This window comes from Grampus griseus (genome assembly GCF_964374135.1).
Source record: "Grampus griseus genome assembly, chromosome: 10".
In the NCBI taxonomy this organism is placed as follows: domain Eukaryota; kingdom Metazoa; phylum Chordata; class Mammalia; order Artiodactyla; family Delphinidae; genus Grampus; species Grampus griseus.
The window spans coordinates 76,881,141-76,905,355 of NC_139004.1; the positions used below are offsets into that span (position 1 = coordinate 76,881,141).

Below are 24,215 nucleotides of genomic sequence, written 5' to 3' on the forward strand. Positions count from 1 at the left end.
CATCCTTGAATCAACAGGACCTAACACAGTACCTAAAATATAGTAGGTATACAGTCATTGTTCATTAAATGAATGAACGGGGAGACAATATAAGGGGCAAGGGGTAAGAATCTAGACTTTGGAGTCAAGCAAACCTGGACTCAAATTCCACGCCAGTCATTTACTTCTGCACATCTGTGCTCTAGTTCATATCTAAGCCTCAGTTTCCTTTCTGTAAAATGGAGCTAATAATCACATCCCCTTCCTTGGCTTGTGGCCCTTTAAGTGAGCCAGTATAGAGAACAAATAGTACAGAGCCCGGGACATGGAAAGTACTCCGCAAATAATCGTACTTCCTTGTCTGTAGGTCAGCACTGGCTTTCAGGACAACCTATTACATGTGACATGATCACTGGAGAACACATTTCAAAACGAGGGGACCACATTCTCTTCCTGGTGGAAATGCGAAGCCAGATTGTCTGAAATAGTTAAAACCTTTCCAGTGAATCCCACGGCCCATAGCATGGTCCACATGTCCTGTCCCCCTCCCCAAGCCCGCCTTCGTATCCTGCACCTCAGTCCACCAGCCGCACTGCAGTTCCAGCAGCCTCTTCCCTGGAAGGCCCCAGCCTCACCGCTGTGCGTCATCCATCCCTTGTCAGCCTTCAAGGCTCAACTCAGTGGTCCTTCCCCATGAAGTTTCCTGGCTGCCTTGGCCCAGACACTGTCGGGGCACCACTACCTTTCTTTTGTAGCATTCTCAGCGTTGGAATTTTACATTCATTTATGTATTTTTTTTTTCCTAATACCTAACTCTCCCACTACCTTGTAAGCTCATAAAGGGTAAAACTGTTTTTTTTTTTTTTTTCTTTTCTTTGTTGGAGAGAGGGTACAATGCTCACTGTTGGCGCCTTAGCAAATATTGGACTGGAGGGAATGATGATGGATGGATGGATGGATGGATGGGTGGGTGGATGAAGCTAACCCACACATGCCAGGTGGCCAGGAGTAAAAAAGATTCTTGCTACAAGAGTTGGCACAGTTGAGGCATTTATGATCTAGCCCAGGCTAGGTGCTCTAATCGGAGGAGCATTTGGAGTAGGATTCCACACCACTCCCAGTACCTGAAATCAGAGAGGCTCCTAGGATTTGGGAAGCCATCTTCCAAATCCATTTGACCATAAGCCACTTGGATGGAAGTGTTGGTATCAAAGCACCATAGAGCGAGGGCTTTCCTCTCTGTCCCAAGGAACAGCCACGTTTCCCAACCACTCCACCACTCCTAAAAGCAGAGAAAGAGAAGCACTGAAAGAGGCAGGCACTGTTGTCAGGAGGCTCCCAGGCAGAACCACGTTATGGCTTGGGGCCCGTTGAGCTGATATTGTTAACAGATGCCGGGGCCCGCCTGTTGTTTTCACACTTTATAAATATCACCTAATTACTTAATCCTCTGTCTCCAGGCAGGTAGGCAGAGTTTGATCTTCAGGGCCGACTTAGGCACCCTCCTATGGCTTCAGCTTTGCTCTGCTCTCCAGGAAAATCTTCCCTGACACTGGGTTTGTTTGTGTGAGCACCGTGGTGCTTATGAACTGCAATCTGGAGATTACTAAAGGCCACCAGCATCCCTCCTCCCAGAGGGACACACTTCCCCTTTCTGTCGCCAGTGTATGTTCACGGCCCATGGAGCGGGAAGCTCCGAGATGCTTGCCTGCATCTCCCTGTCCTCAGGGTCATAGGAATCACGGTGGCTGGGAGGCAGACAATTTATCTTCTCCATTCTTCCCACCGATTCTTCTGTAAACCAACACAGGCTGGTCGAGGTAGTTTTTCTTCAGGTTCAAGGAACATGGGCCGAACCCTTGGCTTTCTCGGGTGCAAGCAGTGTTGTGACCTCCCCAGTCCTTGAGACCGTGTGTAAAGGCACAGAGGGGGAGACCATGATGAGGCCTCTGGGGTCATCTTTTTCTCTTCTAAGCACAGCCGGGGGTCATCACAGTTGCTCGCTTCTCTCCTGGGCCCGCTCTGGACTGGTTTTGTGATTCCAAAGCACTGGCTTGGACCGAAATGAGTGTCTGAGCTGTCCCATGTCAAATCTGTGCCTGTGTAGACAAGGTGCCGTCTGTACATCTGACACTAGGGGCTAACAGGTATCATCTATCAAGTGCACAGAGCCCCCTGGTTTCAATGCAAAGGCTTCCGGGAAGAGAGGAGGCCTTCTCCATGAGGAGTGCACTGAGCATCTCAAACTGTTGGTCTTCACCAGCCAGCTAGAAGCCCAGTTCCTCAGAGCATAAGGATCCGTATGCCTGGGGTGGCCAGGAGGCCAGGGTGGCTCCGTCCCTCCCAAGTGCTGCACAGGTGATTTCCCACTGAGGCCCACTAGGGGCGCTGCTTATTCGCAGCCTGGTCTCTCCAATTTAAGTGGCAGGCTCCCTGATCTCTTGGGTCCTCTTGACCAAGCCTCAGAGGCGCTGCTTGAGGCCAGTCCCCGGGTGTGGAAGATCCTGGAACCATGCCAGAGAGGGCCATCCTTACCAAATGACCCAGGTGCCACATCTAGGGGTTGAAACAACGTTGGCATTTAAACAATGGAGCTCGTCCAATGGCCTCCCTGAACCAGAACAAGTAAGAGAGGCAGGTACCAAGGAAGAATCAGAAATTCAAAGCTAGCAAGGTGATGTCGGAGACATTAAAAGGAGAACGCTCCTTTTAAATATAGTGGGTCCCTAAGTGATACCTAATTCTAAGAGAGAAATTATTTTAAGGACCAAATTGAAACAAAGGAGGCGGGCATCTTGGCCTATTGAGTCACAGTCATCTAGAATCAAGAATTTAAATAAAAGCCTGGCCAAGCCCATCAGTGTGGGTCACTAGTTGATCTCTCTCTTTTTTTTTTTTTAACATTTAATCACTTTTTTTTTTATACGGCAGGTTCTTATCAGTCATCAATTTTATACACATTAGTGTATACATGTCAACCCCAATCGCCCGACTCATCCCACCCCCCACTGCCACTTTCCCCCCTTGGTGTCCATAACTTTGTCCTCTACATCTGTGTCTCAGTTTCTGCCCTGAAAACTGGTTCATCTGTACCATTTTTCTAGGTTCCACATATATGCGTTAATATACGATATTTGTTTTTCCCTTTCTTACTTACTTCACTCTGTATGACAGTCTCTAGATCCATCCACGTCTCAACAAATGACCTAATTTCCTTCCTTTTTATGGCTGAGTAATATTCCATTTTATATATGTACCACATCTTCTTCATCCATTCATCTGTCGATGGGCATCTAGGTTGCTTCCATGACCTGGCTACTATAAATAGTGGTGCAGTGAACATTGGGGTGCATGTGTCTTTTTGAATTATGGTTTTCTCTGGGTATAGCCCAGTAGTGGGATTGCTGGATCATATGGTAATTCTATTTTTAGTTTTTTAAGGAACCTCCATACTGTTCTCCGTAGTAGCTGTATCAATTTACATTCCCACCAACAGTACAAGAGGGTTCCCTTTTCTCCACACCCTGTCCAGCATTTACTGTTTGTAGATATTCTGATGATGCCCATTCTAACTGGTGTGAGGTGATACCTCATTGTAGTTTTGATTTGCACTTCTCTAATAATTAGTGATCTTGAGCAGCTTTTCATGTGCTTCTTGGCCATCTGTATGTCTTCTTTGGACAAATGTCTATTTAGGTCTTCTGCCCATTTTTGGTTTGGGTTGTATGAGCTGTTTATATGTTTTGGAGATTAATCCTTTGTCCGTTGATTCGTTTACAAATATTTTCTTCCATTCTGAGGGTTGTCTTTTCGTCTTGTTTATGGTTTCCTTTGCTGTGCAAAAGCTTTTAAGTTTCATTAGGTCCCATGTGTTTATTTTTGTTTTTATTTCCATTACTTTAGGAGGTGGATCAATAAAGATCTTGCTGTGATTTGTGTCAAAGAGTGTTCTTGCTATGTTTTCCTCTGAGAGTTTTATAGTGTCCAGTCCTACATTTAGGTCTTTAATCCATTTTGAGTTTATTTTTGTGGATGGTGTTAGGGAGTGTTCTAATTTCATTCTTTTACATGTAGCTGTCCAGTTTTCCCAGCACCACTTATTGAAGAGACTGTCTTTTCTCCATGGTATATCCTTGCCTCCATTGTCATAGATTAGTTGACCATAGATGCGTGGGTTTATCTCTGGGCTTTCTATCCTGTTCCATTGATCTATATTTCTTTTTTTGTGCTAGTACCATACTGTCTTGATTACTGTAGCTTTGTAGTGTAGTCTGAAGTCCGGGAACCTGATTCCTCCAGTTCTGTTTTTTCCCTCAAGACTGCTTTGGTTATTTGGGATCTTTTGTGTCTGCATACAAATTTTAAGATTTTTTGTTCTAGTTCCGTAAAAAATGCCATTGGTAATTTGATAGGGATTGCATTGAAGCTGTAGATTGCTTTGGGTAGTATAGTCATTTTCACAATGTTGATTCTTCCAATCCAAGAACATGGTATATCTCTCCATCTGTTGGTATCATCTTTAATTTCTTTCATCAGTGTCTTATAGTTTTCTGCATACAGGTCTTTTGTCTCCCTAGATAGGTTTATACCTAGTTATTTTATTCTTTTTGTTGCAATGGTAAATGGGAGTGTTTCCTTAATTTCTCTTTCAGATTTTTCATCATTAGTGTATAGAAATGCAAGAGATTTCTGTGCATTAATTTTGTATCCTGCAACTTTACCAAATTCATTGATTAGCTGTAGTAGATTTCTGGTGACATTTTTAGGATTCTCTATGTATAGTATCATGTCATCTGCAGTCAGACACAGTGTTACTTCTTCTTTTCCAATTTGTATTCCTTTTATTTCTTTTTCTTCTCTGATTGCCATGGCTAGGACTTCCAAAACTATGTTGAATAATAGTGGTGAGAGTGGACATCATTGTCTTGTTCCTGATCTTAGAGGAAATGCTTTCAGTTTTTCACCATTGAGAATGATGTTTGCTGTGGGTTGTCATATATGGCCTTTATTATGTTGAGGTAGGTTACCTCTATGCCCACTCTCTGGAGAGTTTTTATCATAAATGGGTGTTGAATTTTGTTGAAAGCTTTCTCTACATCTATTGAGATGATCATATGGTTTTTCCCCTTCAATTTGTTAATATGGTGTATCACATTGATTGATTTGCGTATATTGAAGAATCCTTGCATCCCTGGGATAAATCCCACTTGATCATGGTGTATGATCCTTTTAATTTGTTGTTGGATTCTGTTTGCTAGAATTTTGTTGAGGATTTTTGCCTCTATATTCATGAGTGATATTGGCCTGTAATTTTCTTTTTTTGTAGTATCTTTGTTTGGTTTTGGTATCAGGGTGATGGTGGCCTCATAGAATGAGTGTGGGAGTGTTCTTTCCTCTGCAGTTTTTTGGAAGAGTTTGGGAAGGATGGGTGTTAACTCTTCTCTAAATGTTTGATAGAATTCACCTGTGAAGCCATCTGGTCCTGGACTTTTGTTTGTTGGAAGATTTTTAATCCCAGTTTCAATTTCATTACTTGTGATTGGTCTGTTCATATTTTCTATTTCTTCCTGGTTCAGTCTTGGAAGGTTATACTTTTCTAAGAATTTGTCCATTTCTTCCAGGTTGTCCAATTTATATTGCATAGAGTTGCTTGTAGTAGTCTCTTAGGATGCTTTGTATTTCTGCGGTGTCTGTTGTAACTTCTCCTTTTTCATTTCTAATTTTATTGATTTGAGTCCTCTCCCTCTTTTTCTTGATGAGTCTGGCTAATGGTTTATGAATTTTGTTTATCTTCGCAAAGAACCAGCTTTTAGTTTTATTGATCTTTGCTATTGTTTTCTTTGTTTCTATTTCATTTATTTCTGCTCTGATCTTTACGATTTCTTTCCTTCTGCTATCTTTGGGTTTTGTTTGTTCTTCTTTCTCTAGTTCCTTTAGGTGTAAGGTTAGATTGTTTGAGATTTTTCTTGTTTCTTGAGGTAAGCTTGTATAGCTATAAACTTCCCTCTTAGAACTGCTTTTGCTGCATCCCATAGGTTTTGGATCATCGTGTTTTCATTGTCATTTGTCTCTAGGTATTTTTTGATTTCCTCTTTGGTTTCTTCAGGGATCTCTTGGTTATTGAGTAACATATTGTTTGGCCTCCATGTGTTTGTGTTTTTAACATTTCTTTCCCTGTAGTTCATTTCTAATCTCATAGCGTTGTGGTCAGAAAAGATGCTTGATATGATTTCAGTTTTATTAAATTTACTGAGGCTTGATTTGTGACCCAAGATGTGATCTATCCTGGAGAATGTTCCATGCGCACTTGAGAAGAAAGTGTAATCTGCTGTTTTTGGATGGAATGTCCTATAAATATCAATTAAATCTATCTGGTCTGTTGTGTCATTTAAAGCTTGTGTTTCCTTATTTATTTTCATTTTGGATGATCTGTCCATTGGTGTAAGTGAGGTGTTAAAGTCCCCCACTATTACTGTGTTACTGTTGATTTCCTCTTTTATAGCTGTTAGCAGTTGTCTTATGTATTGAGGTGCTCCTGTGTTGGGTGCATATATATTTATAATTGTTATATCTTCTTCTTGGATTGATCCCTTGATCATTATGTAGTGTCCTTCCTTGGATCTTGTAACATTTTATTTTAAAGTTTATTTTATCTGATATGAGTATTGCTATTCCAGCTTTCTTTTGATTTCTATTTGTGTGGAATATCTTTTTCCATCCCCTCACTTTCCGTCTGTATGTGTCCCCAGGTCTGAAGTGTGTTTCTTGTAGACAGCATGTATATGGGTCTTGGTTTTGTATCCATTCAGCAAGCCTGTGTCTTGGTTGGAGCATTTAATCCATTCACTTTTACGGTGATTATCAATATGTATGTTCCTATGACCATTTTCTTAATTGTTTTGGGTTTGCTTTTGTAGGTCCTTTTCTTCTCTTGTGTTTCCCACTTAGAGAAGTTCCTTTAGCATTTGTTGTAGAGCTGGTTTGGTGCTGCTGAATTCTCTGAGCTTTTGCTTGTCTGTAAAGCTTTTGATTTCTCCATCGAATCTGAATGAGATCCTTGCCAGGTAGAGTGATCTTGGTTGTAGGTTCTTCCCTTTCATCACCTTAAGTATATCATGCCACTCCCTTCTGGCTTGTAGAGTTTCTGCTGAGAAATCAGCAGTTAACCTTATGGGAGTTCCCTTGTATGTTATTTGTCGTTTTTCCCTTGCTGCTTTTAATAATTTTTCTTTGTCTTTCATTTTTGCCAATTTGATTACTGTGTGTCTCGGCTTGTTTCTCCTTGGGTTTATCCTGTACGGGACTTCTCTGCGCTTCCTGGACTTGGGTGGCTATTTCCTTTCCCATGTTAGGGAAGTTTTCGACTACAGTCTCTTCAAATATTTTCTGGGGTCCTTTCTCTCTCTCTTCTCCTTCTGGGACCCCTATAATGCGAATGTTGTTGCGTTTAATGTTGTCCCAGAGGTCTCTTAGGCCGTCTTCATTTCTTTTCATTCTTTTTTCTTTATTCTGTTCTGCAGCACTGAATTCCACCATTCTGTCTTCCAAGTCACTTATCCGTTCTTCTGCCTCAGTTAGTCAGCTGTTGATTCCTTCTAGTGTAGTTTTAATTTCAGTTATTGTATTGTTCATCTCTGTTTGTTTTTTAATTCTAGTTGATCTCTTGATACGGCCATTGGGATCACTTAAAAAGATAGCTCACGGGATCTTAGATCTTGGATGGTGTTTAGAAAAGTCTCTCAGTGCTGAGGACAGCTATAGGACTCTACATGACCCAGGTGTTCCTTCATGATAAACGAGGCCATAACATCATCTCAGCCATGGGAAGTAGGAGACTTGTCCAGCTTCAGTATAAGTGCACTGGGCATTTGCACACCTGCACCCTTGTTTCTGGTATAGACCCTTGGTCGGAGCCTATGACTAGAGCAAGGCTGCAGGAGAAGTTCAGAGGTACCATGTAGAAAGGATGCTGTGCTCAGTTAAAGGGGGATAGGTCCACTGTGCCCTTTTGGCAGGAGATCACAGCATGTTAAATTTCGAAAGGAGGGAAGGGCTTCGGGGCACATGGAATCCCGCCTTCCACCCGGTGTCTGAGAAGCAGCTGTTGTCAAGTAGGGCTTGGATGATGTACACTCTGGACTTCGCCACCTCCCTGAGTGCCAAGCTGAACAGTGCTTTCCCCTGCACAGGACAGAGGCACTGCCCCTGGCCTTTAGCTCTCAGTGGCAGAGGGATATCGCATAGGAGATGGACTCCAGGGAAGTAGGTCAGGATAACATAATGGGGAAAGTCAAACCTGCGTGCTTGGAGGACTCTGGCTGCTGCTGTTGTGTTTGGAGCACGTGGCTCCATCATATGCACAGTGTAGGAAAGTTTTCCAGTTTGCTGTCTTCCAGGGTAGTTGCCACAGAGCTTCTAACGCTCAGTTGTTGGCTGAGAAACGGAATTGCACACCAAGGCTTGTTCGTGGGAGCGGAGGGAATACTGTGGGGTGGTGTAGAAGAGAACTCCACAGGTGTATTAGGGAAACTTAGTTCTCCCTCCTGAGTAGGTTCTCCACCTCTTGTGTGTTTCTCCTTTACTTTTACACAGAATCCTTCACTTCTGGTCACCAGATATGGGGGCAGGGGTTTCAGCACAACAAGCAGTTCTCTGCAACACCAGCTGGGTGTCCTACAGTGTAACTCCATTCCAACGCTGGCCTCTGTCCCACAAGACTGCTTCCACCCCCACTTCAGATGCCAATCGCAAGTAGGAGATCCCCAAATTACCCGTAACTTCTGTCCGATTTGGTTACAAATTGGAGGTACCCACGATTTCCTCCTCTGGTTTGATTAATTTGCTGGAGTGGCTCACAGAACTCAGGGAAGCACTTACTTACATTTACCAGTTTATTAAAGGATATGACACAGGGTGCAGATGAACAGCTGGATGAAGGGAAACATAGGGCGAGGTCTGAGCGGGTCCTGAGCACAGGAGCTTCTGTTGCCATTGAGTTGGGTGTGTTCACCCTCCCAGTGTACGGATGTGTTTTCTTCTTTGAAGGAAACAAAAACTCTAACTTGAAAAAGATATGTCCATCCGCATGTTCATTGCATTATTTACAAATACCCAAGATAAGGAAACAACCTAAGTGTTCATTGGTAGATGAATGGATAAAGAAAATGTGGTATCTATATAATGGCATATTATTAAGCCATAGAAAAGAAAATGTGGTATCTATATAATGGCATATTATTAAGCCATAGAAAAGAAAATGTGGTATCTATATAATGGCATATTATTAAGCCATAGAAAAGAAAATGTGGTATCTATATAATGGCATATTATTAAGCCATAGAAAAGAAAATGTGGTATCTATATAATGGCATATTATTAAGCCATAGAAAAGAATGAAATCTTGCCATTGGCAACAACATGGGTGGACTTTGTGGGCATCATGCTAAGTGAACTAAGTCAGACAGAGAAAGATAAATACCATATGATCTCACTCATATGTGAAAACAAAAACCGAGCTCATAGATACAGGCAACTAACAGGGGTGGGGGTGGGAGAAAGGAGTGAACTGTTTTTTCGATTGTTTTTTAGTTTAAATAAACTGAATGATTGTTTTAAAAGAAATTTAAAAAAAGGATAAGATGCTCCTAGTATCACTTCGGAAGTTACAAGGGTTTTAGGAGCCCTATGCTGGGAACCTGGGGCAGAGACCAATATATATATTTTCTGTTATAACAGGTTAGAGCTTGCATTATTTAAGACACCTTAGATTTAAAACTTGAAAGCAGTTGCCCTAGTGCTTGGGGGAACTTGGGGTCTCCCACATCATGAGCAGGTGGTCCTCCAGCAATGTCTGGCCAGAGCTGCCCAGGGATGAACCCAGCTCCACACACTTCACTTCCTTTGAGACCTGGTCTCAACCGTCTTCCTCCTCATTCTCTGCTTGCCAAGCCTTGCTAGTTTTCTTTCCAGTTTTCCCGCCTGAGGGCCTTTGCATTTTTCTGTCTGCCATATCTAAGCCTCCTTTCTTCCTGCTCATTTTCTCTTTTTATAAATTTATTTTATTTATTTTTATTTGTGGCTGTGTTGGGTCTTCGTTGCTGCATGCGGTTCTTCTCTAGTTGCAGCGAGCGGAGGCTACTCTTTGTTGCGGTGCACGGGCTTCTCATTGCGGTGCCTCCTCTTGTTGTGGAACACGGGCTCTAGGCATGTGGGCTCAGTAGTTGTGGTGCATGGGCTCAGTAGTTGCGGCTCACGGGCTCTAGAGCGCAGGCTCAGTAGTTGTGGCGCACGGGCTTAGTTGCTCCATGGCATGTGGGATCTTCCCGGACCAGGGCTCGAACCCGTGTCCCCTGCATTGGCAGGCGGATTCTTAACCACTGCACCACCGGGGAAGTCCCTTCCTGTTCATTTTATAAACACCTAATCAGTTCAAACATCACTGTGCTCAGTAAGCCTTTCCTAACCAATCCCTCAAATCTAGGTCAGGGTGTTTATTAAACCTTTTTACAGAATTCCTATAATAGTTTCCTTAAAAGCATGTAGTCACATAATCCTTACAGCTGGGAGTATCTAACCTTTTTGGTGCCGTGGGCCCTTTCAGCCATCTGGTGAATCCCATGGGGGAGTGCTGCACCCTGCACCACCACAGCTATTTCCAGCCTCCCCGTGATGGCTTGAGGGACCACGAGCTTAGTCTATATTTCTTTTTTTTTTTTTCTTTTTTTTATTATTTATTTATTTGTTTATGGCTGTGTTGGGTCTTCGTTTCTGTGCGAGGGCTTTCTCTAGTTGCGACAAATGGGGGCCACTCTTCATCGCGGTGCGCAGGCCTCTCACTGTCGCGGCCTCTCTTGTTGTGGAGCATGGGCTCCAGATGCGCAGGCTCAGTAGTTGTGGCTCACGGGCCTAGTTGCTCCGCGGCATGTGGGATCTTCCCAGACCAGGGATTGAACCCGTGTCCCCTGCATTGGCAGGCAGATTCTCAACCACTGCGCCACCAGGGAAGCCCTAGTCTATATTTCTGATGGGGGAGAATGGTTACTTGGGCTGCGCCCAGTTTTCGAAGGCCTCGAAGGAATTGGAGGCTGCTCTGGAAATTGTCAAGAGACCCACACTCTCATCTGTCATTGCGAACAAAGAAAACCAGGAAGGCAGAGGGAGTGGGAAGGAAGCTTTTTGTGCCAAGTATTGTTAACCAGGGAAGATACACAGACCTGAGCCATAGTAGTGATGCATTGTGTCTGCGTGGGACAGTTTTCACCTCTTAAGCACTTTTGAGTTACCCTCCTGACCTCTTCATTGCCGTCCTGCAGATAGGAAGATAGATGTGGGAGGTGTTTGTGGCTAGAACGTATGTGGTGCTGCACCCCCGTCCCCTCTACTACAGGCTGCGTTCCAGTTCCCAGCCCTCCTCCCACCCAGGGTCCTCGGCCCAGCCCAGTGACTTGGTCTCTCTGGACCCAGTGTCTTCTTTCATCTTTAGGGGAGAGGGTGCCCTTGTGGACCGTCTGAGAGGAAGACACGGAGCCTGGCCCGTGGCGTGTGCTTGGCAACTCCAAGTAGAGAGAGTTCGGGTGTTGTAAATCCCCAAAATGCCAGAGCTGGGCTCCGGCTTTGATCCGGTTCCGGCAGCTTCGCCCATGCAGTTTCCCTTTCGTGAGCTCTCGGGCATGGAGCGGGGAAGATGACACCCCGGAGCCCCAAGGTGCCAGGTTTGAAGTCCTACGCGATTGGCTTTGGGGGTTTTGTGTTTACCTAGACATTTTGGATACAGCCCTTCAGAAAGAGAAATCCTTCCCTGAGACCATGTCTTTGGAAATTTCCCCTAAAGGCCATAAAGAAATGACAGGCGGGCTTCCCTGGTGGCGCAGTGGTTGGGAGTCCGCCTGCCGATGCAGGGGACACGGGTTTGTGCCGGAGCCTGTGCTCCGCAGCGGGAGAGGCCACAGCAGTGAGAGGCCCGCGTACCGCAATAAAAAAAAAAAAAAGAAAAGAAAAGAAATGATAGGCGTTTGAGCTGTCTGAGTCTAGGCTGGTGGCTTTGTTCAGCTGAGAGGTTCCCTTCTGCTGAAGAGGAGACGTTGCTCCTGCTTCCCTGCCAGGCAGGCGGGTCCCTGGTGGGCGGCATCTGTCTCCCCTGTGGTCCTCCGCTGGGCTGGTGTATGACGTCACCGCACCCCACCCCGCAGGAGGCAGCCGTTTCCTGTCTGTTGACGAGCTCCGTAAGAGGCGGATGGCGCTGAATCGGTGTGTTTGAGCAATGCTGTTCATCTGACGCCTGATCAATGATTGGCCCGTTGCCTTACGTGTGAAACTTGGAGGGGTCCAGTGGTGGGAGGAGACCCCAGGGAGGACTTCAAATCCAAATCGTTGAAGGCGCTTGGAAGTTACACTAACTTTCACAGAGAAAGGGTCCCGTTAGTTTATCTCAGACGGCCCAAAGGAAGAGGATTGGGGGTAGGGGAGTCTCTCATTTACTCGTGGAACCACTGAGAAAATATCCTTGACGTTGATTGAGAATCAGTGGACCTTGGGTGCTCTGCTAGAAGCCTCTTCGTAATTTAACGAAGGCTGGGGTCCTAATTACAGGCGGTTCAGAATGGGGGCAGGAATTCTCAGAGCTGGTAGGGCATCGTCCGAGATGCCTGTGAAATGCAATCAGACACCAGTGAGAAGGTAATCAGGCCCCCAGAAGGGGAGGCTGACGTCAGGAGCCCCTCACGGGGGACGTTTGTTTAGAGAGCCAGGTGTGGCACCTCTCTCATGGTTAAAAGGCTTTGATTTTGCGCAGAAGGATGTCTCCAGACGATTGGCCAACTCCCTGTGTTAGGTGCATTTGCAATGGCCATTTGTCAGGGGTGTTGGGCACCTGTTCTCCGCCTAAGGCCGGGCTCCTGGTGCTTGTTTTAGATCAGTGGGAAACTCACCTGGCCTTGGGGGCCAGGCAGCTGTGGGTGAAGGCAGTGGGGAGGGGCGGGGACTGCGGCAGATGTGAGCACACACACCTGTCTGAAGGGGGCCTGCACTGCCGCCCAGGAAACCACTGCCGTGTGTGGTTGCAGGCCCAGTTTAAAATGCCAGCTTTATATGTTTTCAAACACTGTGTGGGCCTGGCAGCTTGTCCCCTGCGTGTGCCCCTGGGCGTCAGGCCCTCAGATTCTGGTTGACCCACAGCATTCTCTGTGATCGTGACCCCAGCTCTGTGAGGAGGTTATTATTACCTGGTACTAGCCACCCATTTTACAGATGAGAACACAAGGCTCCATGTGAGTCTGGCTCCAAAGCCCACCTTTTATTATACGAGCTCTTCTAAACTGTCCCTTCTGTGATGTACCACAGTGCTGCTTTTGTCTGTGATACTTGGAATCTGGGGGGAGGTTTTGTTGGAAAGAAGGGTGTGCATCCCTGAAAAGGCCGGCAAAGTTTGGAAGCACAAGGCCCGAGTTCTTTGGGGGGTGTCTGGTCATCTCACCTCCCCCAGGGGCATGATGAGCACGTTGAGGGAGGGGGCCGAGGGGCCCGGGGAGCACAGGGGAGACCTCGGCGGGGAAGCCAGAGCTTCAGGGAGACTGGGTGTGGGCTGGCCACAGAGGAGTCGGTGAGGTCAGAGATGTGGAAGGGGTCACGTCACATGGGACCTGTGGGCCGGGGCAAGGCCAAGGGGTCGATTCCGTCCACTCAGTGCGCCGTTCGTTCAGCCCAAATTTACAGGGAGCCCACGGTGTGCTAGGCTCTGACTTAGTACCGAGGACAGTGTAGCAAACAAGACAGAAAGTGTGCAGCCTCGTGGAGCTTACATTGTAGTAGGGGAGTGTGATTGCCCATTACAGACAGTCCATGAGGTCAGCAGTGTCACGCCACATAGTACTGAGCGCAGGAAGATCTCAGCTCTGCAGGGGAGGGAGCCTCTCAGGCTGTGTGAGGGGCAGAATACGGCACAAACAACACAAAGGCAGTCGGTAAACGTGTTTCAAACAAAGGCTTGGCCTCCCTTTAGCTCCTACGTCTGGAATCACCAAACCACTGATCCACAGGCCAAAACTCTCCCACCAGCACCTCCTGTACAGCCAGGAGCTGAGAGTGGTGTTTCTATGTTAAAAAGTTGAAAAAAATGAAAAGAAGAAAGTTTCATGACACATGGAAATGGTATGAAATGGCAACGCAGGGTCCATAGCCAGTTTCATGGCAGCAGAGCCACGCCCATCATGTCCGGATGACCTCAGCTGCTTCTGTGCTTCATAGGCAGAGCTGCGTAGCTGTGACAGAGACCATATGGCCGGCAAAGCCAAGCACACTTACTGTCCTGCCCTTTACAGAACAAGTGTGCCAACCCCTGTCCTAGGTCCTCCTTGTAATCTGCAAATGCTTCCTCCAAATCTGGCCCGGAAAAATCCACCCTCTCAGGGAAGTGAAGAGCAGAGGGGAATTTTCTTTTCCACCTGCTCTTCCCTTAAGCCGAGATGGGCGAGCCTCAGCCTCCAAGCCTCCGGCCCAGTGCTCCCACGTGTAGCCTCAGACAAGTGTGGCTCTTTGGAGGCCCCTCAGTTACAGAATTCCCCACCCCCGCCCCGGCAGGCTGTCCAGTGGTGAAGACTGTACGCTCCCACTGCAGGGGGCGTGGTTCGATCCCCGGTCAGGGAACTAAGATCCTGCATGCTGCACAGCGTGGCCCAAAAAAAGGTGGTCCTGTTAGAGTGAGGCCAGGCCGTCCTCCTTCGTGAGCCTAAACCAATATTTTCTAGTCCATTGAGACAGTGGGATTCTGTCCTTTCATTCAGAACAGTATTACCAAGCTCTTGTTGAAAGGCAACATATCCGCGACTTAGTAAAAGGCAACGAGAACAACAACTTCACTCACAGGGCCATAATGCGTTGTATCCCGTTTATATCAGGTTGCATGTATGTGTTTTTACACATGCATGAAGATGTTGGATCCCCAGAAAGTTAACAGTGGTTGTCTCTGGATACTGGGATTTCGGGTGATTTTTTTAAAACTTTCTTCTTCTTACTTTTTTGGATGACTTGGATTCTTTTTAAAAACATTAACATGAATCATCTTAATGAGCAAAGAAAAAGCCAGCTATTTTTATTTCAAAGAATAAATAAGAAGAATGGTTGCATCCGCATGTGGGTGATAGGATTATTTATGTGGTTATGATGTAACTGTTAAGAGATACATGCATCCCCCCCGTACGGCTCACCCCTAATTGGAGCAGGGGAGTGATGGCTTCAGAATGAAGGAGATAAGTAAAAACATAGGGGGAGGTGAGAAAAGATGTAAAAGTCAGAAAATCTGACATGTCATCAATGGAGGGACACGAGCTTCCGAGTATATAAATCTCCTTGGTTCATTATTGGTACTTGGAAAGATGGGAGTGTAGATCTTTCCCCATTCCTCCCCCTTCCCAGCCCCGCCCTCTTGAGAAACTGTAAACCACTGAGACCTTAGGGTATTTTAAAATGGTATGTGAGCGCCACCTAGTGTCAGCACTCTGTCATTTCACCCCCCTGTCTCTGTGGGAGCCTTAACATCACATTCTTTCTTTGATGTCCCTGCTCCAGTGGCATTTGCGCAGCAGGCAGCGAAATGCCTCCCGGGGTTCTGCAGGGCAGTGGGGATGCCTCATTAATTTATCCCTTCCTTCTTGTCTCAGTTGCACAAAGCGAATCTGTCCGACTGAAGCAGGGTTTGGCAGTCGAAGAGCCAAAGGCTGCCTCCCTGTCAAAACCAATCTCCGCTTTTCTCCGTCAGCCAGCTGCTTAGAGCTGGGTCCCTGCTTCTCTGGCAGGAAAGCCATCCTCCCCAGGGCTGCCTTGGGCTTGGGGCTCTTGAGGAGCAAATAGGGGACTCTGGCTCGTGGTGGGCTGCGTGGCTTGGAGATGGGCTACTGGGAGAACCCAGAACCAAGCCCCACATCCCCTGGCCCGTCCCCTCCAGGGCTGCTCCCCTGCTGCCCCCCAAACCTCAGCGTCGTCCTCACTGCATCCCTCGCCCTCATGACTCTCCTTGTCCAGCGCATTGCCAGGCTTTGCCTCTATCTGCTCTAGAACCTGCTGTTCTCTCCTAGGTAGACAAGCACCCAGCCGTCTGCAGCACCTCCTGACAGGCCTCTCTGCTCCTCTCTTAGCCCCTCTGGGCTCTTCTTTGCTCACCTGAAGCTCCAGGGAGCTTTGTAAAGTGCACACCTGCCTGCGTCGTTCTCTGGTTCACATCCTTCCCGTGGCTTCGGAGTACTGGAGGGTAAAAGCCAGAATTTTCATCTGGGCCTGAGAGGCTTCCCGCTCCACTGGCCTCCCTTGATCCAGCCCCACTGCCTTCCTTTGGGCACCTCAGGCCTTCTCCCTGCTGAGGTCCCTTGGCCGGCCTCCCCTCTTCTCCTGACCCCCACGTAGTGAATCTCCACGCAGTTCTCAGTTGGATGCACCTGCCTCTAAAGAGTCTTCCCTGGACCCTGTAGCATGAATCAAGTCTCCCTAGAAAGTGCTTGGAAAATACAGCGTTCCTCTCCTCCCCTCCGCCCATCCCATCCTGGTGTGTGATAGTAGCTGCACACATGTCATTCTTTGATGAATTCCCATCTCCCCCTTTAGACCTGTAGTTCTCAGGGGTGTTTGCCCCCCCCAGGGACATTTGGCGATACCTGGGGACATTTTTGGTTGTTTTAACTTGGGGGGAGTGCTACCGGCATCTAGTGGGTAGAGGCCCAGGATGTTGCTAAACATCTTACAGTGCACGTGACAGCCCCCAAGAGCAGAGTCTTCTGGCCCAAGAGGCCAGTGCTGCTGAGGTTGAGAAACTCTGCTTCAGAATGGAAGCCCTGTGCGGGCAGGAACCAAGGCCCCTGGGAAAGTGCACATCTGGAGGGCCAAAATGTGGCTGTTAATGGCTGACTTGATACTCCCAGCTCTAAAATGGGTTTGTTAGTAGATAGATATAGAGCCGCCACCTTCCTTCAAACCTGCCGGCCACAAGGAATAAACGGGAATTAGCCTGGCTTTTCCTTTGCCCTCCATCAGGATAGTTATATAGAGTTCTGCTGGTCCAGAGAAAGTCGTCCTGGTTTTTTGTGCGTTTGCTTTAAAATTATTTAAAGTCTCATTTTGCATCGTATTTGTTTACACTGTGATCTATTTACAATAAAATGTCATCTACAATTTTAGTTAGCTGGAACATTCCACATGTCAGGTGGCCTGGCTTCTAAAAAAATTCATTGTGGAAGAAGAGGCCAGATGAGAATGCTAGATTAAAAGAAGTTAAAGCATTATAATACTGAATGTGACATGTCATGTGGGCGGGGAAAGGGTTATATAAATAATCTTTTGGAGACAGTTGGGGAAATTTGAATAGGGATGATGTAAATGTCAGATAATATCAAGTTAGTGTTTATTTTCTTAGGTATGACCGTAGTCAGCTTGGGCTGCTGTAACAAATAGCATAGACTGGGTGTCTTACAACAACAGAAATTTATTTCTCACCGCTCTGGAGGCTGGGAGGTCTAAGATCAAGGTGCTGGTAGACTCACTGGCTGGTGAGGACTTGCTCCCTGGTTCACAGACAGCCATCTTCTCACTATGTCCTCACGTGGCAGAAGGGGTGAGGGAGCTTTCTGGGGCCTCTTATGAGGACGTTAATCCCACCCATGAGGGCTCCACCGCCATGATCTAATTGTCTCCCCAAGTTTGACGCCCTAATACCATCCCATTGGGCATTAGGTTTCAACACATGAATTTGGGGGGCACACAGACCCTCAGACATTGCCATTATAGAGGAGAATGTCCTTATTCTTAGGAGATACAGACCTGAGTTTAAGGAGTGAAGTTCAGAATGTGTGCAACTTGCTTTCAGTGACACAGCAGGGAAGCATGTGTGCATGCGTGCGTGCGTGTGTGTGTGTGTAGAAAGAGAAGGGGGGAGGGAGAACGGGTGTGGCAAAATGTTAGCAGCCGGTGGATCCCGGCGATGGGGGCGTGGGTGTTCCCCGTCCTACTGTGTCAACCTTTCGAGGTTGCAGTCTTGGGGAACACGGGGCGTGTACGTATGTAGTGCCACGAGGCCCTGAGCTTGGCCGTGTGTCTTCAGTCTGCAGCTCTCCGCCCATCCACATGAAGGTGCAGCCCCTGAACCAGACAGCACTGCAGGTGTCCTGGAGTCCGCCGGAGACCATCTACCACCCACCCATCATGAACTACATGATCTCCTACAGCTGGACCAAGAACGAGGATGAGAAGGAGAAGACGTTCACAAAGGACAGCGACAAGGACTTGGTAACACCTCCCTGTTCTGAGTCAGGCTGTCTGTAGCAATGGGAGGGGCCCCTGCGCATCTCTCTGGCGTGCTTTGACCTGTGGCATCCCAGCCCTACGCTGCCTGCTGAGGACGGGTGCCACCGGGGTGAACCGGGGCCGGAGCCTGCCCGGGCTCCATTCCGCCTTTATACCTGATGGCTATACCACCAGGAAAAGTTAATTTCTTTGTAACTCGGCCCTTCAAAACTGACTGCTTTTTCTTTCATTATTTAAAAAAAAAAAAAAAAAAGTCCGAAAGCCTCCACGAAGTGCTTGTCATCTGCTAGCGTTGCTGTAAATGTTAGGTGAGTTCTGCAGTTGTAGAGCAGGGCCTAGCACAGAGCGAGCACTGGGTCAGTACTGGCTGTTACTACTATGGCAGCTGTCGCCCCCACCCTCCTCCCCACACCATTGCAGCTTTCCGAAGTCCCCACCACTCCCTTCTGTCACATTTCATCTGCCTCATACATTCCGACCTGCTAGACCCCAGTGACCACGGAATTTTTAGCCACCGCTCTCAGACTCTCAGACGCTGTAATACCTGACCTCACTTTGAGCTACGTATGCCCAATCCAGCTGCTCATCTTAAATGTGCATAAATATTTAGTGGCCAGTCCCCACCAAGGCCCTTCAGAACAGACGTTTGCAGAAGCCATCTTCTTCCCCTGGAAAAGCAATCCCTCCAACAAGCGCTGCTCTTTACATCTTTGCAGGGAAACGCAAAGTGACACATTTGGGTTTGAAAGCCTGGCGTTTATTGTTAATCAAAAGAAGTCTTTGGGATAATGAAGCCCATAATTGTATATGCACATGGAAAACGTAATAGCACTGAGTGGGATCCTTAATGACTGTTAGCACGTTTTTTCCTCCCCGTACAGAGTCCCCGGGGCCCATTCAATCAGTTATAGAATAATACTTTTCGTATTCCTTTAGATGAAGATTCTTTTACTTCATTTCCATTTATGTTTTCAATTTCCCCACTAGACATTGTTATCTGGGTCACATTAGGGAATGATGAGCTTCATGAAATCGGAGAGGAATCTATTGAAAGGTACCCAAGGTTATGATGTGTTTTAACCTTTGTCACGACGGGAAGTCCGTGAGGGATGTTTCTCTGAACTAAGGTGGCTTGCATTAATCAGCAGAAACTATCTAGGCGCTTATTTGGTTTCTTATTCTAAGTGGAAAATAATTAAACATGCAGAGATGAATAGATAACCGGCTTGGAGTGAATTCTAATAAATCCCTGCATAGATGGAGCAAAGCTATTGCTCTGAACAGAAGATGGGGCTGGAGGTTTAGAGTATGAGGCATAAATGAGTTTCAGAGAAAGAGAGAGCTGTAGAGAAAAACGTGCTTTGACAGCAAGTTCTTTTTTTGTAAGAATTTCTAGGGGTGGTTACTTTCTTTGGGGACACACAAAATTAATTAATTCCTCAAGAAGTTGAGAGTGCTGACTTAGTGGCAGCAAAGCTATCCTCCAACTTAGGGTTCACGTGGCCCAGAAACCTAAAAGTCATACTGAACATTTTCCCGGCATTCTGCAGCATCCACGTCTCTCTCTCACGCCCTCACTGCCAACCTGTGGGACAGGTGTTACTGCCTCCTTTTTCCAAAAGAGAGAAATGAGGCTGAAAGTGAAATAACTTGACCCCAACCTCCTCCTCTCACCAGGAATCCATTTGCTAGGCAACAGATAGCAGGTGTGGGCACAATAACATTTTAATGCCTCTTCAGAGGTTTTCAGTAGCTACACTGGGAAAAACCCACTCAGTGGTTAAAGCTCCCAGAGCTGCTTTCTGGACTTGGCCCACAATGCGATGACAAGACATTTCATCCATTAGGGAGTCTTTGAAAATCAGTTGCTTTTGTTGTTTGTTTCTTCAGGAAGCGAGCCCTGCCGGCTTTTTAGGTAATTTCCATTTTCTGATTTTTAAAAGACTCTTGGAATAAAGCTTTGAGGAATGGGGGTCTGGATTTGGCTTGTGATGTTGGGACCAGGGGTTGGGAAACTTTTTTCTAGAAAGGGTCAGACAGTTAAGATTTTAGGCTTTAAGGGCTATATGGCCTCTGTGGGCAGCTACTCAACTCTGCCGTCAAAGGGTGAAAGCTGCCATAGCAACAGGTAAATGAATGGGCGTGGCTGTGTGCCAACAAAACTTTATTTACAAAAAACAGACAGTGGGCCAGATTTGGGCTGTGGGCCGTCGCTTGCCACCCCTGTGTTAGACTGGGGGTGTACTTTCCATTTCGTGGTGTGGACTACCTACGAACAAGGCTTGCCCAGCCTTTGTTGTACAGCACTCACAAGGGCCCTGTGAGGGAAATATTACTCTGTCCATTTAACAGTTGAAGGGAGCAGAGGCCAAAAGACATTGAGCAACTGACTCGGAATCACACAGCTGGTGAGTGGTGTGACACAGGTAGATCTCCTCTCCTCTGACCTCTAGTCAGGTGTTCTTCTAGCATCGTGCCCCACATCATCCAAGGTCAAGGTACAACAATGCCTTTAAACTGCAAAGAAACAGAGATTTTGTTGTGGCTGCGCTGATCTCTGCCTGGCCCTGGAAATTCCCTACACCTGATAATTCTAGAGGCTGTCTAGGGTAAATCATTATCGTTTCTAAGGTAGAGTAGTTTTGATAGAAGTCCCAGCCTCGTGAGTATAAAGAGGGCTGAAGACACGTTCCAAGCCCGCGTCAAGTATCTGAGCCAAGACGACTTTTTGTTCTCTCACCCTACACATTTCCATGTCGAAAACAGATTCCCAGGTGAGGTTATCTCTGAAAGCTCATTTTTCTCAAGGTGAGCCTTTGGTCGGTGAGGAAACATGTTTGTCCTGCTTTGCCTTGGTACGCAGAAACCTACAGGCAACACTTAACATTCTCTGAGGTTTGGCTTTCAAATGTAAAGTGTGCTCTGGCCTTCCAAACCAGGTCACTGCCTGTTCTTTCCTCCCCTGCAGAAAGCCACCATTAGCCCTGTCTCACCTGACAGCCTTTACCTGTTCCGGGTCCAGGCCGTGTGTCGCAATGACATGAGGAGTGACTTCAGCCAGACCATGCTCTTCCAAGGTGAGGAGCCGCCCTTCCTGTCTGCCCTGCATCCCCCGGGTCCCTTCTCCCTTTGGGCTTTGTCTTTTTTCCCGTTCAGGTGCTTGGACACAAGAATACAAACCTGGCCTCAGCATCAGTGTGGGGTTTGCAATAACGCCTGAAAAGCCTGGGGAATTTAGGCCCGTCTTTTTGGTTGGGGGTTTCACAGGCCAGAAGAGGGGAAGAAGAATGAAGTGTTGATGTGTTGATTATTTTTTTAATTACTGTTATGTTCCAACTGTGGGGAACCAAGTATTTGTCTAATACTGTGTCAGATCACAGAATCACCTCCTAGTCGTGTGGAGGAATATCGTCTTTGGATTTCTAACATGATTCAGTTAGCTGATTTAGGGTCTAGTGGAAAGTTTCAGACCAGCACTAGGGTGAGCCTAGAGGAGCATTCACTTTGGTGCAGAATTCAAAGGAGCTCTTAAAAACTCTGTCATCAAGATACATTGTATTTCAATGGAATATATTATATATATATATATATATTTGGCTGTGTTGGGTCTTCGTGGTGGTGCGCACGCTTCTCACTGCGGTGGCTTCTCTTGTTGAGGAGCACAGGCTCTAGGTGCACGGGCTTCAGTAGTTGCAGCATGCGGGCTCCATAGTTGTGGCTCGCGGGCTCTAGAGTGCAGTCTCAGTAGTTGTGGCGCACGGGCTTAGTTGCTTCGCGGCATGTGGGATCTTCCCGGACCAGGGCTCAAGCCCGTGTCCCCTGCATTGACAGGCAGATTCTTAACCACTGCGCCACCAGGGAAGCCCAATGGAATATTTTTTTAAAAGCAAAATCAATGCAAAAGGTTCTTGAACAAAATATCTAACTTTTGCATAAAGACAGGATCCACTCTGTCTTACTTGCCCCGACCTAATCCCAGTCCTGGTTTCAATGAAACTTTGTTGACAAAAATTGGCAGCCAGCCAGTGGGGCGTAGTTTGCAGACCTGGTTTGGTGAGGGGCGCTAAGACCAGCATGAAGGGAGCAACCAGGACATTGGGCTTTGCTCTGCCGGTCTGATGCCCTCCCTGGTAAGGTTCTTTACTTTCTGAATCCTCAGTTTCTGAGACACCTACACACCAGGCCAGGGATTCTTAACTTTTGCGAGTCATGTATCTGATGAAGACTTTGGACACTTCCTCTAGAAAAATGCCAGAATTTTGCGTATTACAGCTTTAGGGGCCCCATAAAACCTGTAGGCTGTGGACCAGCTTCATTGTCTGGAATCCTGTGAGCAATGCACATTCATGGGCCCCTCTCAGACTAATGGTCTCAGAATCTCAGAGGGCGGGGCCCAGGAATCTGAATTTTAACCAGATGGCTCAGGTACCAGGCGTGCACATTACAGATTGAGAAGAGCTGGCTCAGAGCCAGGGCCCTGACATGAGGGCCCCAAGGTTGAGTCCTGGCTGCCACTTAGTGTTTCTGCGACTCTGAGAATGTTGACTGGCTTCTCTAAGCTGCAATTTCACAGTCCAGAAGTGGTAGTCGTGAGAGTACCGACCTCACAGGGTCCTTGTAGAGTGACAGGGGGTGACGCATGTTAACTGATGAGCACAGTGCCTGGTACTAACTATAAATACCCCCTAAGTATGAGGTTTAATATAAAAAGTAATAAATGATGAACCCAGGATAAGAAGCCCTTCAGCTGAGAGTCCCTCCAAAGATCCCTTCTAGCTTTGCAATTTTGCATCTAGTATTGAAATAGTCTTTGCTAATGTTCACATTATCTCATCCTTCCATTTAAACTAATTGAAATGAGCATGGCTGTATTTTTTCTCACAAATAAATCACACTCGCCATGTCCACCTTTGCCCTGAATGTATTGGCCCATCTGCCTGTGTTGAGGAGGGTCCGAAAGCCAAGGCCAGGTCTACGCCAGCCCAGGGGAGAGAGCACGGGAAGCCAGAGTGGAGCCCCGGATCTTCCGGCACGTAAATCATAATTGGGCCTTCCATGCACTCCAGCTAGGAGCCTGGAATCCGCAGCACCGCCTTTCTTGATTAATAGGCCCCTGAGCTCGTTGGCTTCTGCACGGACTTTGAAAAATTAAATGTTTGTAATGTAATGCAATTCAAAACGGCCTTGTCAGCTGTAAATTCCAAGCACGGAATATTTAAAATGTCTGATCACGGTGACTTGTTGAAAATGGCCAGTGTCTCCTTTGTCTGCAGACTTTCTCTGCTCAGGGGTGGACACGTGTTTGCTCGTTTTCTGTACTGGTGTTTGTCCCTGCGTGTTAACAAGCATGTTAACAAAGGGGTACACAATGGCCTTAGCATCTTCCCTGCAGCAGTGGGCAGTGGAAAAACAAAGTCTTCAGGTAAGCTAGCATGCCTTTTCTGGTGAGCCAAGTAGGAGTTTATGAGCAGTAGAGGCCGGTGTACAAAACTGGTCAACTCTTAGGACTGAAGTTTTAAGAGGGAAGGAAATTAACTTAGGGAATTTCATGGACACCTTTGTTCAGAATAATTAGGTTTCCCAGGGATAAAGTTTACCTCTGGTTTGGGAGCATGAGGAAGCCCTGTGGAATATTTACATTATTATAGTAAATAAAGCAATATTTATGTCCTGTATAATGTAATAAATAAGTTATGTTTACCTTACTGTAGTAAATATGATAATGATGGTAATCGTTATCTGTAGAGCGGCTCCCAGTTACAGAGCATTTGCCCATCGGTTATTTCATTTGACCTCGTGGCAACTTGTAATGCAGGTGTTATACGGAGGCGGAAATGACGTCCTGGGCAGTTGAGTAACTTGCGAAAAATCACTTGGCTACTAAGAAGAGTCCGATCTCTCATTCCAAAGCCCAATCATTTGTACACAACAACAGACCACCCCTAAAGCATAAA

The 24,215-nt window shown here is 46.7% G+C and overlaps 1 protein-coding gene across 2 annotated transcripts in view; it reads left to right on the forward strand.

The window, feature by feature from the left end:
• The window catches only part of PTPRG (protein tyrosine phosphatase receptor type G), a 732,636-nt gene that overhangs the window by 601,141 nt on the left and 107,280 nt on the right, over nucleotides 1–24,215 (forward strand). For both annotated transcript variants that reach the window (XM_082663439.1, XM_082663438.1), the window contains exons 9-10: nucleotides 18,059–18,243; nucleotides 21,230–21,338. In XM_082663439.1, the coding sequence (XP_082519565.1) occupies nucleotides 18,059–18,243; nucleotides 21,230–21,338 (294 nt within the window). The remainder of the gene's footprint in view (nucleotides 1–18,058; nucleotides 18,244–21,229; nucleotides 21,339–24,215) is intronic.